This window comes from Bos mutus, chromosome 2 (assembly GCF_027580195.1).
Source record: "Bos mutus isolate GX-2022 chromosome 2, NWIPB_WYAK_1.1, whole genome shotgun sequence".
NCBI lineage: Eukaryota > Metazoa > Chordata > Mammalia > Artiodactyla > Bovidae > Bos > Bos mutus.
In genome coordinates, this window is record NC_091618.1 from 64,457,474 (window position 1) to 64,474,996 (window position 17,523).

Sequence of the window (17,523 nt, forward strand, 5' to 3'; positions counted from 1 at the left end):
TTCATTGTGTCTCATGGATAAAAAGCTAAAACACCATCACTCGATGCAAATAATCGTGGGACACTTACCACTTCAGGTGATTTTCAATCTCTTCACAAGTGTCCTGTCTGACTTTCTGTTCAAAGAGCGCTTCTTTCATTTGTCTTGTTTTTGAAATCTCAGTGCCTTGGTCCAAAACTGAGGGCAGGAGCAAACAATGATTACACCAGTAATCAAATCAGAATCACTGGCCAGGAGAAAAACATTTCTAACGGCAAAATGTAACAGGGCTCTAACTGAGTTTTGTTGCTGCTGCTCATAAGCAGTAAATATGAGAAGCAATAACTCCTTTAGATTCTGCCCAGAGCTGATTTGGAGAAGGCACTGGCACCCCACTCCAGTACTCTTGCCTGGCAAATCCCATGGATGGAGCCTGGTGGGCTGCAGTCCATGGGGTCGCTAAGAGCCGGATATGACTGAGCGACTTCACTTTCACTTTTCACTTTCATGCATTGGAGAAGGAAATGGCAACCCACTCCAGTGTTCTTGTCTGGAGAATTCCAGGGACGGGGGAGCCTGGTGGGCTGCCGTCTATGGGGTCGCACAGAGTCAGACACGATTGAAGCGACTTAGCAGCAGTAGCAGCAGAGCTGATTTATGGTGGATTCATTGCTTACCTTCTCTCAATTCTTTAATCTTTAATTTTCCTGGTTCTTGGTTTAAAACAGTTGCCACAGCAAATGGATTCAATAAATCTACTGGAAATCTCAAGTTGTGATATTCGATTTCCTGAGATCAAATCAGGAGAGAAAAGTCATTATTTGGCCTTTCTGTTGTTCTTTCTGTTGTGATAACCATAATGCCCGCTTTACCTTAATCTTTGGAGGCCTTGCTTTTGCTGGCAATTGGGGAAAAGGTACACGTGTCATTGCCTTTTCTGGAGGAACAACTACTTTTTTAGAAAGAGTATTTACTCTTTCAAATTCTTCCAACCTAGAGTTGAAAACAGATATTAAATTAGTATGTAATGCAACAACTCAAGGCTCTGAATTTTAGTTCTTTCCAGTAATATCATGACTTATAGTCCATTAAATACTATATCTAAACTATGATATTTTTAGCTGTCATGTATAGATGTGAGAGTTGGACCATAAAGAAGGCTGATCACCAAAAGAATTGATGCTTTCAATCTGTGGTGTTGGAGAAGACTCTTGAGAGTCCTTTGGACAGCAAGGAGATCAAACCAGTCAATCCTAAAGGAAATAAACCCTGAATATTCATTGGAAGGACTGATGCTGAAGTTGAAGCCCCAATGCTTTGGACACACCTGATGTGAACAGCCAATTCATTGGAAAAGACCCTGATGCTGGGAAAGATGAAGATTTCAAGGGAAGGGGGCATCAGAGGATGAGATGGTTAGATAGCATCACTGATTCAATAGACATGAATTTGAGCAAACTCTGGGAGATAGTGGAGGAGAGAGGAACCTGGCTTGCTGTAGTTCATAGGGTCACAAAGAGTTGGAGACAACTTAGCGACTGAAAAATGACAACAAAACTCAAAATCAACTTGGGTGCTAAAACAGTGGTTTATGAAAATAAACACAAGGTCAGGATGCCAGAGCATAGTCATAAATAAACAGTGGGGCAATGGCTATTGTCCTTACATTCTCAAAGAACATAGTAAGTAGAAAATAGGACATGCTGAAAAATGCTCCTGGCATCCAGCATAATTCATTCCTAAGCTATTGGTTTTCCATGGCTAAATTTATTTACCACACTTAACTTTTACATTGATTTATGTGTAAAAGAATAATTATGTCTACTGTTTGTACCAAAATGTTTTTAAAAAGTGATTCATAACATTGTAAAAATGACTATACTATGCAAAGCAATCTACAGATTCAGTACAATCCCTATCAAATTACCAATGGCATTTTTCACAGAACTAAAACAAAAAATTTCACAGTTTGTATGGAAACACAAAAGATCCTAAATAGCCAAAGCAATATTAAGAAAGAAAAATGGAGTTGGAGGAATTAAACTCCCTGACTTCAGACTATACTACAAAGCTACAGTCATCGAAACAGTATGCTACCGACATTAAAACAGAAATACAGAACAATAGAATAAGATAGAAAGCCCAGAGATAAACCCACACACCTATAAGCACCTTATCTTTGACAAAGAAGGCAAGAATATACAATAGAGAACAGACAGGCTCTTCAATAAGTGGTGCTGGGGAAAACTGGACAGCTGCATGTAAAAGAATGAAGTTAGAACACTTCCTAACACCATATACAAAAATAAACTCAAAATGGATGAAAGCCAGCAACTATAAAATGCTTAGAGGAAAATATAGGCAGAACATTCTTTGACATATATCACAGCAAGATCCTCTTTGACCCACCTCCTAGAGTAATGGAAATAAAAAGAAAAATAAACAAATGAGATCTAATTAAACTTACAAGTTTTTGCACAGCAAAGGAAACTACACACAAGATGAAAAGACTACACTCACAATGGGAGAAAATAATTGCAATAATAAAGAATTAGTCTCCAAAATACACAACCTGTTGCAGCTCATGCAACTGTCTCTCTATCAAAAAAGGGGCAGAAGACTTAAACAGACTTTGCTCCAAAGAAGACATACAGATGGCCAATAAACACATGAAAAAAATGCTCAACATCACTCATTATTAGAGAAATGTGAATCAGAACTAGGGTGAGGTATTATCTCACACTAGTCAGAATGGCCATCATCAAAAAATCAACAAACAATTAACGCTAGAGAGGGTGTGGAGAAAAGGGATCCCTCTTGCACTGTTGGTAGGGATATAAATTGATACAGCCACTTTGAAGAACAGTATGGAGATTCCTTAAAAAAAAAGCTAGAAATAAATCTACCACATGACCCAGCAATCCCACTACTGGGCATATACCCTGAGAAAACCATAATTCAAAAAATACATGTACCCCAATATTCATTGTAGCACTATTTACAATAGCCAGGACATGGCAGCAATCTAGATGTCCATCAACAGATGAATGGATAAATAAGTTGTGGTAATATATACAATGGAATATTACTCAGCCATAAAAAGGAGCAAATTTGAGTCAGTTTTAGGGAGGTGGATACAGAGTGAAGTAAGTAAGGAAGAGAAAAACAAATATTGAATATTAACGCATATATATGAAACCTAGAAAAATGGTACTGATAAACCTATTTGCAGGGCAGGAATAGAGACGTAGATATAGAGAAGAGACTTGTGGCTACAGTGGGCAAAGGAGAGGGTGGGATGAATTGAGAGAGTAGCACTGAAACATATTCATTACCATATGTAAAATAGATACCATATGTAAAATAGTGTGAAGTTGCTGTATTCACACAGGGAGCTCAACACAGTGCTCTGTGACAACCTAGAGGGTTGGGATGGGATGTGGGCATGGCAGGGAGGTTCAAGAGGGACAGGACATATGTATACTTATGGTTGATTCATGCTGTTGTAAAGCAGAAAGCAACACAGCATTGTAAAGCAATTATCCTCCAATTAAAGTGATTCAGGCTAATGTTTGAGATCTTTTCTATAAATTAAAACTACTTTGAACATGGATAGGTATAGACAGGGCTGCTTCCATGTCTGCAGAAGCTGTTTATTTGTCATGAGGGGTAGTAGAACCACGCTATGTTCATAAATGCTGCCCATGAAAGCATTTCCTCAAGCACAAGTTTTGTGGGATGACACCTGACGGTGACACTTCAGAGAGAAGATGAGAAATTGCTGCCGTTTAGGCATTCTGACACTCCATTTGCTTTGGTTCAGCACCTACTGATTCAGCTGCCCTGCATAACACAGGTTATAGGCCTGCAGTCCCAGATTCAGTAAGGCCAGTGTGAGAGTCCTGAAAGGTCCCAGGCATGGGAGAACCTGTCCCTGGGTGGGAGGGATGCATACTGATGGACACGCTGTGAGGTGCAAGGATGAGATGCTTGGTGAGGGATGAGCTGTGGCCTGGTGTTCACATCTCAACAGAGCAGAGCTCTGACACCACCTCTGCCATAAACATTTGGGAAACAACCCAGAATATTTGAGGATGTTAAAAAAAACCAGTCTCCTTGAGATGGAACCTTATACACTGTTAATGGGAATGTAAGTTGGTGCAGTTATTATGGAGAACAGCATGGAGGTTCCTTAAAAAACTAAAACTAGAGCTACCATATGATCCTGCAATCCCCTTCCTGGGCATGTATCCAGACAAAACCGTAATTCTAAAAGATACATGCACCCCTATGTTCATAGCAACACATTTACAATAACCAGGACAATAGCCAGAAACAACCTAAATGTCCATCAACATATGAATGGACAAAGAAGATGTGGTACATATATACAATGGAATACTATTCAGCCACAAAATGAACAAAATAATGCCCAACAACATGCATGGACCTAGAGATTACCGTACTAAGTGAAGTAAGTCAGAAAGAGAAAGACAAATACCATAAGATATCACTTATATATATGGAATCTAAAATATGACACAAACAAACTTATCTACAAAATAGACTCACAGGCAAAGAGAACAGACTTCTGGTTGCCAAGGAGGAGAAGGATGGGGGAGGGAAGTATGAGGAGTTTGGGATTCACAGATGCAAATTATTATATACAGGATGGGTGAACAACAAGGTCCTACTGTAGAGCACAGGGAACTGTATTCAACATCCTGTGATAAACCATACGGAAAAGAATATGAATAAGAATATATATATATGTATGTATATGTATATATGCATATAACAGTCACATTGCTGAACAGCAGAAATTAACACAACGGTGTTAAGTCAATTACATTTCAATCAGAAAAACAGAAAACAGTCTCTTTAAGAAGTCTAACTACTAGTGTTCGTAGTGATGCTTTCTAAGGCCCACTTGACTTCGCATTCCAGGATGTCTGGCTCTAGGTGACTGATCACACCATCGTGGTTATCTTGGTCATGAAGATCTTTTTTGTACAGTTCTTCTGAGTATTCTTGCCACCTCTTAATATCTTCTGCTTCTGTTAGGTCCATACCATTTCTGTCCTTTATCGAGCCCATCTTTGCATGAAATGTTTCCTTGGTATCTCTAATTTTCTTGAAGAGATCTCTAGTCTTTCCCATTCTGTTGTTTTCCTCTATGTCTTTGCATTGATCGCTGAGGAAGACTTTCTTGTCTCTTCTTGCTATTCTTTGGAACTCTGCACTCAGATGCTTATATCTTTCTTTTTCTCCTTTGCTTTTCATTTCTCTTCTTTTCACAGCTATTTATAATTCCTCCCCAGATAGCTAGTGGAGGTGATGGAATTCCAGTTGAGCTATTTCAAATCCTGGAAGATGATGCTGTGAAAGTGCTACACTCAATATGCCAGCAAATTTGGAAAACTCAGCAGTGGCCACAGGACTGGAAAAGGTCAGTTTTCATTCCAATCCCAAAGAAAGGCAATGCCAAAGAATGCTCAAACTACCGCACAATTGCGCTCATCTCACACGCTAGTAAAGTAATGCTCAAAATTCTCCAAGCCAGGCTTCAGCAATACATCAGCTATGAACTTCCTGATGTTCAAGCTGGTTTTAGAAAAGGCAGAGGAACCAGAGATTAAATTGCCAACATCCGCTGAATCATTGAAAAAGCAAGCGGGTTCCAGAAAAATATCTACTTCTGCTTTACTGACTATGCCAAAGCCTTTGACTGTGTGGATCACAATAAACTGTGGAAAATTCTGAAAGAGATGGGAATACCAGACCACCTGACCTGCCTCTTGAGAAACCTGTATGCAGGTCAGGAAGCAACAGTTAGAACTGGACGTGGAACAGACTGGTTCCAAATAGGAAAAGGAGTACGTCAAGGCTGTATATTGTCACCCTGCTTACTTAACTTATATGCAGAGTACATCGTGAGAAATGCTGGGCTGGAAGAAACACAAGCTGGAATCAAGATTGCCGGGAGAAATATCAATTATCTCAGATATGCAGATGACACCACCCTTATGGCAGAAACTGAAGAGGAACTAAAAAGCCTCTTGATGAAAGTGAAAGAGGAGAGTGAAAAAGTTGGCTTAAAGCTCAACATTCAGAAAACGAAGATCATGGCATCTGGTCCCATCACTGCATGGCAAATAGGGAAATAGTGGAAACAGTGTCAGACTTTACTTTTTGGGGGCTCCAAAATCACTGCAGATGGTGATTGCAGCCATGAAATTAAAAGACGCTTACTCCTTGGAAGGAAAGTTATGACCGACCTAGATAGCATATTCAAAAGCAGAGACGTTACTTTGCCAACAAAGGTCCGTCTAGTCAAGGCTTTGGTTTTTCCAGTGGTCATGTATGGATGTGAGAGTTGGACTGTGAAGAAGGCTGAGCACCGAAGAATTGATGTTTTTGAACTGTGGTGTTGGAGAAGACTCTTGAGAGTCCCTTGGAAAGCAAGGAGATCCAGCCAGTCCATTCTAAAGGTGATCAGTCCTGGGTGTTCTTTGGAAGGAATGATGCTAAAGCTGAAACTCCAATACTTTGGCCACCTCATGCGAAAAGTTGACTCATTGGAAGACTCTGATGCTGGGAGGGATTGGGGGCAGGAGGAGAAGGGGATGACAGAGGATGAGATGGCTGGATGACATCATTGACTCAATGGACATGAGTTTGGGTGAACTCCGGGAGTTGGTGATGGACAGGGAGGCCTGGCATGCTGCAATTCATGTGGTTGCAAGAGTCGGACACAACTGAGTGATTGAACTGAATTGAACTACTAGTGTTGACGATGGAAATGAAGGGATATGAGAAAGCGAGAAACCAAGAGTTACATGGAATTGGCAGTGCCAATTGGATGTGAGTTCATCACACATCCAACTCTGAAACAGAAAAAAGCACCTGTGAAATCTTCAGAGAACACTGCAGCTGGATCATTTTTCCCTTCCTGGTGGAATATCTGTGTTCCAGCACTACCTGAAGCCTGGGGAGACAGGCAAGTCTTGAGACATGGTCCTTGAAAACGTCAAGAGTGTTCTAGATCAGATACTAAACTCCAGATGGGAAACCAAAACATAGTTTAGAAAAGGTGTGCATCTGTTCCTGCTTGGAGCTTCTGCCATGCAATGCGCCACTGTGTTTAAGAACGTGTCTATGGAGGGGTAGACATGTCAACGGAGAAGGCAATGGCACCCCACTCCAGTACTCTTGCCTGGAAAATCCCATGGTTGGAGGACCCTGGTAGGCTGCAGTCCATGGGGCCGCTAAGAGTCGGACACGACTGAGCGACTTCACTTTCACTTTTCACTTTCATGCATTGGAGAAGGAAATGGCAACCCACTCCAGTGTTCTTGCCTGGAGAATCCCAGGGACGGGGCAGCCGGGTGGGCTGCCGTCTATGCGGTCACATAGAGTCGGACATGACTGAGGTGACTTAGCAGCAGCAGCAGCAGCAGACATGTCAAAGTCCCACTCAAGTGACGCCTCTGAGGAGGTCGTCTGTGTGTTGTGGCGCATGTTGTGAGCTGCAAACAGCATTCTTCTCAGTCAGTTAACTGACACCAGGAAAGTGAGGACTGGTTTTCTTTTATGTCCAATGTTACCTCTTTATTGGCTGAACTACTTTAGTTTTACTACAGGAACTTGCAAGATTTGGGTTCAGCAGGTCACACTAACATTCTACAGTTGACTCAAGCTGCTTTGGCTTCTGAGAAAGAAAATAATAATATAAATATATAATAAATCATGGAGTTATTATTTTGATAGTGGGTTGTTATTCCACTTTTAACATGTCTAATGATGTTAATATGTGATGTGAATGTATGTGTGAAGGGGAGAGGAGGAAAATCAACCTTTGCCTTCATCATTTTCGAAATATTTATAAGGATTTTTCAAGATTAGGATTTATACTGTGAAATTTTTTCCTTTTCACTTCTATAAACATCATGCAAGTTAGAAAACACCTTATTAACTAGATATATTTGGATATAAAAATACAAGCTCACATTCACTGGAAATGGAAGTTCAGGGCTAACTGGTTATAGTTAAACCCATGGGTTTAAAACTTAAACCCATTGCACATCTTTATTCTGACTTGAATGCTGAGGGTGCTTTAAGAAAAGCTCCCACCCAGCATGTTTCCATTTCTGCCTTATGTCAAAGGCACTTGTTATACTTGACTTATTTCGGCTCCTGTCTTCAGCATCTTTAGAGTGCGGACCATTTCCCGTGGGGCTTTGCAGTGGACAGTGCATAGGGCAGGCACTCCACTCATTATAATATTATATTGAAACTTAGAATATAGCTCTTTGGTTCTGGCTTTATGACTTGAATTTTTGAACAGACTAATACACACATGTGGCCAACAATTCAAACAGCACACTGATAGTAATCAGTAAAAGAAAGTATCCTCACCAAAATCTCTTTTCTTGGTTGGCTCTTCTCTCTCTTGGCAGAAGCAACTACTGCTACAAGCACAGAGATATTCTCTGCATCACTGTTATATTTTAAAGGGTATTTTATGAAGGTTCACCATTTAAGTAAGTTTCTAAATTGAGATAGAATTGACATGTAACTGTATATTAGTTCCAGGCATATTAAGTAAGGTTTTGATGGCATTCTGCTACAAGAAAGAAACAATGGAATAGATGAAAGGAAGAATTGGGGTTTGAAGGAAAACAGAAGTGAGCCGTACTTTAAAGCCACATTGGGGTAGCATGTCCCGGTGAAGACACACTCATACGGTTGAGAGTTGAACTGTGAAACCCACAGCTGCACTTTTATCTGTGCCATCCCATACTGAAACGGGGTAAACTTCACTGTCACATTCATCTTCCCATTCGCCGGGATTATTCCTGGGAGGAAAGACATGAGAAAACGTGATGCTTTTTCTTCCTGCCAAGTCCAAGCAAAGAGGCTGACTCACACACACATATATATTCTTCCCATGAGAAGCACAAGTATTTCTAGTATCAGTCTTTTCATTAAATACATGTGAATCAACTTCTGCATGTTCACATTGATCTTATTTACCAACTACTACCTTAATCCTTTATACTCATAACTTGATTGTGCCAGTTATATAAACATACACTATGAGTCAGCATTACTGAGTCAGAAGTGAATTCCCAGAACCGTAACCTTTAAGCCATTATTAATAATTCCCAGATATCAATGTTCATGCTGTGAGCCACAGGGAAAATGAAGGAACACATGTAAAAGTTTGTGTCCAAATAATTTGGTTCCCTATATTTTTGTGTAATTTGATTCTCTCACTTTATATCTTCAGGACAGACAACTGTTCTCTCAAAAGGCAAATGTCACATGATGTTTATTTCTCCTTTGTGTCTCTGGTGCCAACAGGGCTTGGAATGCAATTAAGTTCTCAACAAACATGGAAAGGAAAATAAAGGCAAGGAGGAAAGAAGAATTGATATGCTAGGTGTGAGAAGGGCTACCATTTCTGACTTCCACTGAAGGCTCTCTGGTTTGCTCTGTAGGTGGACTCCTCTGGTCCCCACAGAGGCCTTGCCTGGCAACCCCGCTCCTTCCCATCTAGGGTCCCTCTGAATCTTGGACCACCCTCTGCCTTGCTCTCTATGCCAACCCCAGAGCCCTTTCATTCAGCCATCAGACATTCACTGAGCACCTACTATGTGACAGGCACTGTTTTAGGCACTTGAAACACAGCAGTAAACAAAGAAAAGTCCCAGGGGACTTCTCTGGTGGTCCAGTGATTAAGGCTCTGCCTGCCAGTGCAAGGGGTGCAGGATCTATCCCTAGTCAGGGACTAAGCTCACACATGCCATATGGCGCAGCCCAAACACACACACACACACACACACACACACACAAAGCCCCAGAGCTCACGGAGTTTACATGCTGGCCAGGATGGCAAATAAAAAGAAATAAGCCAGTGAATATAAATTCTCAAGTCATGTCATGAACACAGAGTAGGCCATGGGGAAGCAAGCGACACACAAGGAGCTATTTGAGACATGTGAACATCAGGTCTCAGGTGAGGAGATGCTGAAGCAGAGGCCTGGATGAGGCGTGGGGCTGCTGCTCCAGTCACCAGACACTGGCACTCTGGACCCCATGCCTTGGCACTTGCTGTTCCCCAGACTGGAAGCCCTTCCTCCAGATCTTCCTTTAGCTTCCAATCTTCTGGATTACCTCTCTGTCATCTGCCTCCCCTAGTTCAGTCTCACAAAAGCAAATGCCTGCTTGTTACTGCGTTCCCAGCTCAATAAATAAAACTTCAAAGCCTATGTCAGCCCACATGTTACAGAAAACTCCTCCTGATGCTCCATCTGCAGAAGCCTCCACCACCTTCCCTCACCGATACCCTGCGGTCCTCGGGTACCACCCGAACTGTCACTCTGCAAATTTGCCAGTCTCCCAACTAGTCTGCAAGCCCCTAAGGCAGACACCCAGTCCCAGAGCTCTTTCATCTTCTCAGATCCTAAGCGCTGTGCTTCAGAAAAATACATAAAACACCCACTATTAATAGAATTAATGACAGTAAAGTTTCAGGATACAAAATCAATATAGAAAAATCAGTTGTGTTTCTACACACCAACAACAAACTATGAGAAAATGAAATGAAAAATCAATTCCATTTACAATTGCAACAAAAAGAATAAAATGCCTTGAAATAAATTTTTTCCAGTTTTATTGAGAAATAACAAACATCTCTGTATAAATTTAAGGTATGAAGCATGATGGTTTGACTTCCGTATTTGTGAAATAATCACCACAATGGGTTTAACTAACATCCATCATTCTAAATAGACACAATAAAAAGAAAGCCCAGCAATAAACTCATGCATATATGGTCAATTAATTGGCAACAAAGGATCCTAGAATATACGAAAGGGCAAGGACAATCTCTTCAGTAAAGTGTTGGGAGGACTGAACAGCCACATGCTAAAGAATAAAACTGAACCACTATCTTACACCACATACAAAAGTAAAATTCAGGAGGGAGGATTAATTTGGAGTTTGGGATCAACAGATACTCTACATAAAATGGATAAGCAACAAAGACCTACTACATAGCACAGGGAACTTTACTCAATATCTTGGAATAACAATCTTTCAGGGAAAATAATCTAAAAAGTGACTATATTTTGTATATATATAACTGAATCACTTTGCTGTATACCTAAAAGTAACACAACACTGTAAATCAACTATATTTCAATAAAAAATTTAAAGATTAAAAAAATGATTTCAAAATGGATTAAAGACTTGAATGTAAGAGCTGACAATATAATTCCTAGAAGGAAACAAAGAAAAAAGCTCCTTGACATTGGTCTTGACAATGATTTTGGGAATTTGATACCAAAAGCAAAGGCTACAAAAGCAAAAACACATGAAACCACACCAAGTTCAAAAGCTTCTGCGCAACCAAAGAAGACATCAACAAAATGAAAAGACAACCTATGGAAGGGAAGGAAATATTGTAAACCACATATCCAACAGGGCATGAATACCCAAGATACACAAGGATATCATATAACTCAATAACAAAACACCAAGATAACCCAACTTTTTCAAATGAGCAGAGGACCCAAACAGACACTTTTCCAAAGAAGATAAACAAATGTCCAACAGGTACATGTTCAACATCACTAATCATCAGGAAAATGCAAATAAAATGAGATTATTATTTCACACCTGTTAGAATGGCTATTATCAAAGAAATAACAAATCCTGGCAAGAAGGTAGAAAAAAGGGAACACTTGTGCAGTGCTGGAAATGCAAACTGGTGCAGTCACTACGGAAAACAGTACGGAGGTTTCCTCGAAACCTATGGAATTATCATATGATCCAGCAATCTCACATCTGGGTATATATGCAAAGGGAATGAAATCATTATTTTGAAGAGATTATTTAAATCCCAAACCACATTCACTGCAGCATTATTCACAATATCCAGGGGAATGAAAATACTCTGTGTCCACTGACAGATGAAAGGATAAAGAAGATGTGGCATATACATACATACATATATATATATATATAATGCAATATTATTCAGTGTTAAAGAAGAAGGTAAACCTGCCATTTGTGACAACATGTATGAATTTGGGTGGCATTATGGCAAGTAAAATAAGCCAAAGACAGATACTGTAAGGTATCATTTACACACACATTCAGAAGAAAAAAAAGTCTAATTCTGAGAAATAGAGAGTTGAAAAATGTTACCAGGGGCTGGGAGTGGGGAGGTGGTGGTAAGGAGAATTTGGTAAAAGGGTACAAACTTTCAATTATAGAATGAATGAGGTCTGAGGCTTTAACATAAAACAAGGTGACTATACTTGAAATTTGCTGAGAGAATAGAACTTAAATGTTTCACCAATAAAAAAGGCAGCTCTGTGAGGTGATGGATATTCATTAACTCAATGACAGAATCCTTTCATGATGCGTACACACGTCAAATCATCACATTATATACTTAAAAAGCTTATAATTTTATGTATAAAATTATATCCATATCATATACATGTCATTATACCTCAATAAATCTGAAAAAAACACAAAACAAAAACAAAACTATTTTAGGATTCACAGCAGGCCACAATGGGTGGATATTTAAATCCCAAACCTAAACATCAAGAGAGAAACTGGGAAGCAGAAGTCAGTTCAGGTGGAGATTTCATTCTCAGAGGTCCTGAGTATCTTTGGGATCTACATCCTTTGGGGCATGCAAAGACAGATGGTCCGTGCCACATGTGAGACAAATTCCTTAGACCCTTCACTAAGATTCTGAAGGCTTGAATAGATATAATATTCCCATTTTATTTGAACCTGTATTAAAGGTGACTATGAAACCATGTAAGTACCAGAAGTTAAAACTAGAATTAGAATGGATTAACTCCTGATTTCAAGTTTTGACTCTGGGGTGCAACTGACCTGAATATAAAGTATAAATTATCTGCATGATAAAGATTATCCCAAACTGTGTTTACTCCCAAGTTTCCGGTTCTGATTTACATTATCAGATATGTAAAGTCTGTTACTGTTACACATTTGAAAATAACACATTCAAATGTGGCTTATTCTCTTTCATAACTTGGGACCTACTTTCCAAGTCATCTTCAATCTGAGAACCGTCAGGAAATTGGCAACTTGAGAATTAATTCTCCTTACCTGATGTTGGCTCCACAGTAAAGGCCTGATGAGGATGAACCACAGTGACATGAAACTCGAAATCCACAGGGCAACTGCACCACAAAGGAATCACGTAGCTTTTGCTGCAAAAAAAGAAGAAGAAAACTGTAAAATATTATTTGTCTTTGTAACTAGCTCTTTTGGTATCAAAGAATACTCAGGTTATGTAATAAACAGCCACAACCACGAGGAGAGTCAACCCTCACACACTCATTCCCGGGTGACAGCTAGCCTACAGCACATTCTGGGTGCTGTGGCAGGGGCATGTCTCAGAGAGCCCTGAGCCTATCCTGATGGCAAAGTGAAATGACCCTTTTGCAGTAGTAGTTTTGGGGATATCAGATCAGTTGCTCAGTCGTGTCCGACTCTTTGCGACCCCATGAATCACAGCATGCCAGGCCTCCCTGTCCATCACCAACTCCCGGAGTTCACTCAGACTCATGTCCATCGAGTCAGTGATGCCATCCAGCCATCTCATCCTCTGTCGTCCCCTTCTCCTCCTGCCCCCAATCCCTCCCAGCATCAGAGTCTTTTCCAATGAGTCAACTCTTTGCATGAGGTGGCCAAAGTACTGGAGTTTCAGCTTTAGCATCATTCCTTCCAAAGAACACCCAGGGCTGATCTCCTTCACAATGGACTGGTTGGATCTCCTTGCAGTCCAAGGGACTCTCAAGAGTCTTCTCCAACACCACAGTTCAAAAGCATCAATTCTTCGGTGCTCAGCCTTCTCCACAGTCCAACTCTCACATCCATACATGACCACAGGAAAAACCATAGCCTTGACTAGACAAACCTTTGTTGGCAAAGTAATGTCTCTGCTTTTGAATATGCTATCTAGGTTGGTCATAACTTTTCTTCCAAGGAGTAAGCGTCTTTGGGGATATAGTAGATTTCAAACACGGTTTGAAAAATGATGCCAGGAGTATTTTTACTTGGCCTTAAATTCATTATTTGGAAATACTCCAAATATAAAGAAAATACTGAAAATAATAAAAGAAAGATCCCTTTATCCACTACCAAGCTCTATAAAATCTTCTGCTTTGGGTAAACCAATGTCTTATTTTAACAGATATAAAACATGCAGAACAGTTCAAGCTCCCTGCCTACCTCTCCCTGGTCCTCTGCTCCTTCTTGCCTCCCCAGGGGTGTATTCACCATCATTCCCATGGATTTTAGAAATATCACCACGTACGTATGTACCCATGTGTTAGTTTTGCCCAGCGTTATGCTTTGAGATTGATCCATGATGACATGTGAAGTTCTGTTCATTTGTTTTAACCAGTGATAAGTAGTTTGTTGTTTGTCGACATCATCTTTCTCTCTCTGCTCTCGTGCTGAAAGGTGTATAGGTTGTCTGTGCCTTTTCACTACTTCAGGATGGTAATGACAGTCCTTTGGGGGACTCCTTATGCATGTGGACCAGAGCTGCTCTAGCTGTGACTAGAGAAATGGAATTACTGGTTAGCGGTAAAGTGAAATTATCAGCTTTGCTAGGTATGGCCTACGTACCCTCTGAAGCACTTGAACCAATTTATCCTCCCATAAGCAGCATCTGATTACCAACACAGGATTCTCAGACATTGTAACTTCTTCCAACTTGATGAGGGTGAAATAGTATGTCACTTTATTTTCATTTCTTTGAGGTTGACCCTACTACTCATTTTACCCTTGCATTTCCTCTTCTATGAATTGCCTGTGTGTATTCTTTGCCCATTTTTCTACTGGATTATTCTATTCTCTTATTAACTTGTAACTTTTAGATATTAATGTTTTTAATTACATCCATTGATATACTCAAGATAAGGGTCATTATACAGAGTAATCGCTTCAGCCAACAATGAGATGAATACTTCATAGCTTTTTTATTTTTTATTTTTTTTTAAAAGAATCTATAGTTTTTATTGCTGTACCACCTCTTCCTCCTTTCTAGTATCACATCACCATGACCACGCATATACCCAGTACATACTTTATGAAAAATTATATTACACTGAGCTACGTTTACTTGGAGAAGGAAACAGCAACCCACTCCAGTACTCTTGCTTGGAAAATCCCATGGACGGAGGAGCCTGGTAGGCTGCAGTCCACGAGGTTGCAAAGAGTTGCAAAGAGTCAGACACTGAGCGACTTCACTTTCACTTTCATGTTTACTAAGTATACAGGGAATAAAGAGAAAACATGACATTTTTCAGAAAGAGGTCTTTTTTTTTATGCCATATCTGCTGCAACATTTCTTCAAGACAATGTACATAATAACTGTTATGAATATCTAGAATTAAAGGCACATTTTAAAAACCAGTCTTTTACATTAATAGATGTACCTACTTACTCTGTTGGCTGACTGAGAAAGAAAGTACCATCTGTGGTCTGAGGCTGCTAGAAGCTTCCAAGAATTATTCTCCCTTGGGCCTTTTCTCCACCTCTTCTATAGCTGATAACTTCCTCCCCTGAAGGTATCTGTTGAGCCCTCACTGTGTACATGACACCAGATCTAAGTGTTGAGTAGCTTTGCAGAATTCAAAGAGTATCCAGTACCCTCTTTGAGTAGCTTGTCTCCCTCCCCCCGCCCCCCACGAAGGAAAAGCAGCAGTTCCTTTCAAAGGCAAGCCACTGCTGCAGTATAATGCCAGGAATCACTTTCTAAGTTCCTTTTCAAGGAAAGCTAGGTCGCTATAAAGTATCAAGAGACTGCCACTTTACTATGTAATGTATTATGTACATTTCTAGTCTTAATTCTTTTATGAATTGCTTATAAAAAAAGATGGTCAAATTAACCAGTTTTCACTAATCTTCCCATTCTTTTAATGTAAATTATTGGCCACCCTTGGGGCCAGAGCTGAGAGCAGCAACTTTTGGAAGGGGAAAGCAAGATCAGCAGGTTTCTGGCCACTGTGGTTCAAGTCAGAAATCATTTATCTGCATTAACTCTTGTTCTAAAGTGTTCACATTTTAAAACACCTGTGGGTGAAGGTATTCATAGAGTAAATGTCTGCTTTGTACACCTCAAGAAAAACAACTTGACCCTGTGAACCTGTGTTCATCTGGAAGCCTTATTGCTGAAAATGGAGCTGTCATCAGGCCTCTACACTCAGGACATTGCAAGCATACCACGTGTGCTTACCTAACCAAGGACCAAATGCAGCCAAGTTGCAATAACAACAGCACAGGAATACTAGAAGAAACAGCATATATCACTGCAGGGAAAGATCATCCTTCTTTCCATTCCTGGTGAATGGTTTTAAAGCTGAAAGTCTGTTTTTTTTCCTTCTATTCTTTCAAAAAGGCCCATAAAATAGATCACCATTACATTTATCATCCTTTTCTACTTTTTAAAATTTTTTTTCATAAAATCAATCACAGATGTGTGCTTAAACTATTTAGGAACATTTTGATGTTTCAGATCAAATCAAATCAGATCAGTCGCTCAATCGTGTCTGACTCTTTGCGACCCCATGAATCGCAGCACACCAGGCCTCCCCGTCCATCACAAACTCCCAGAGTTCACTCAGACTAACGTCCACCGAGTCAGTGATGCCATCCAGCCATCTCATCCTCTGTCGTCCCCTTCTCCTCTTGCCCCCAATCCCTCCCAGCATCAGAATCTTTTCCAATGAGTCAACTCTTCGCATGAGGTAGCCAAAGTACTGGAGTTTCAGCTTTAGCATCATTCCTTCCAAAGAAATCCCAGGGCTGATCTCCTTCACAATGGACTGGTTGGATCTCCTTGCAGTCCAAGGGACTCTCAAGAGTCTTCTCCAACACCACAGTTCAAAAGCATCAATTCTTTGGCGCTCAACCTTCTTCACAGTCCAACTCTTACATCCATACATGACCACTGGAAAAACCATAGCCTTGACTAGACGAACCTTTGTTGGCAAAGTAATGTCTCTGCTTTTGAATATGCTATCTAGGTTGGTCATAACTTTCCTTCCAAGAAGTAAGCGTCTTTTAATTTCATGGCTGTAGTCACCATCTGCAGTGATTTTGGAACCCAGAAAAATAAAGTCTGACACTGTTTCCACTGTTTCCCCATCTATTTCCCATGAGGTGATGGGACTGGATGCCATGATCTTCGTTTTCTGAATGTTGAGCTTTAAGCCAACTTTTTCACTCTCCACTTTCACTTTCATCAAGAGGCTTCTTAGTTCCTCTTCACTTTCTGCCATAAGGGTGGTGTCATCTGCTTATCTGAGGTTATTGATATTTCTCCCGGCAATCTTGATTCCAGCTTGTGTTTCTTCCAGTCCAGCGTTTCTCATGATGTACTCTGCATATAAGTTAAATAAACAGGGTGACAATATACAGCCTTGACGAACTCCTTTTCCTATTTGGAACCAGTCTGTTGTTCCATGTCCAGTTCTA

The 17,523-nt window shown here is 40.3% G+C and overlaps 1 protein-coding gene across 5 annotated transcripts in view; it reads right to left on the reverse strand.

Annotated features, from left to right (window-relative positions):
* CFAP221 (cilia and flagella associated protein 221) overlaps positions 1–17,523 on the reverse strand; it is a 136,492-nt gene that overhangs the window by 71,002 nt on the left and 47,967 nt on the right. For all 5 annotated transcript variants that reach the window (XR_011466311.1, XM_070380474.1, XM_005894389.3 and 2 more), the window contains exons 7-11: positions 13,141–13,244; positions 8,678–8,837; positions 852–972; positions 657–768; positions 69–177 (exon numbers count right to left, since the gene is read on the reverse strand). Coding sequence is in view for 4 of the 5 variants with exons in the window: in XM_070380474.1 (XP_070236575.1) it covers positions 69–177; positions 657–768; positions 852–972; positions 8,678–8,837; positions 13,141–13,244 (606 nt within the window). In the remaining variant the exon portion in view is untranslated. The remainder of the gene's footprint in view (positions 1–68; positions 178–656; positions 769–851; positions 973–8,677; positions 8,838–13,140; positions 13,245–17,523) is intronic.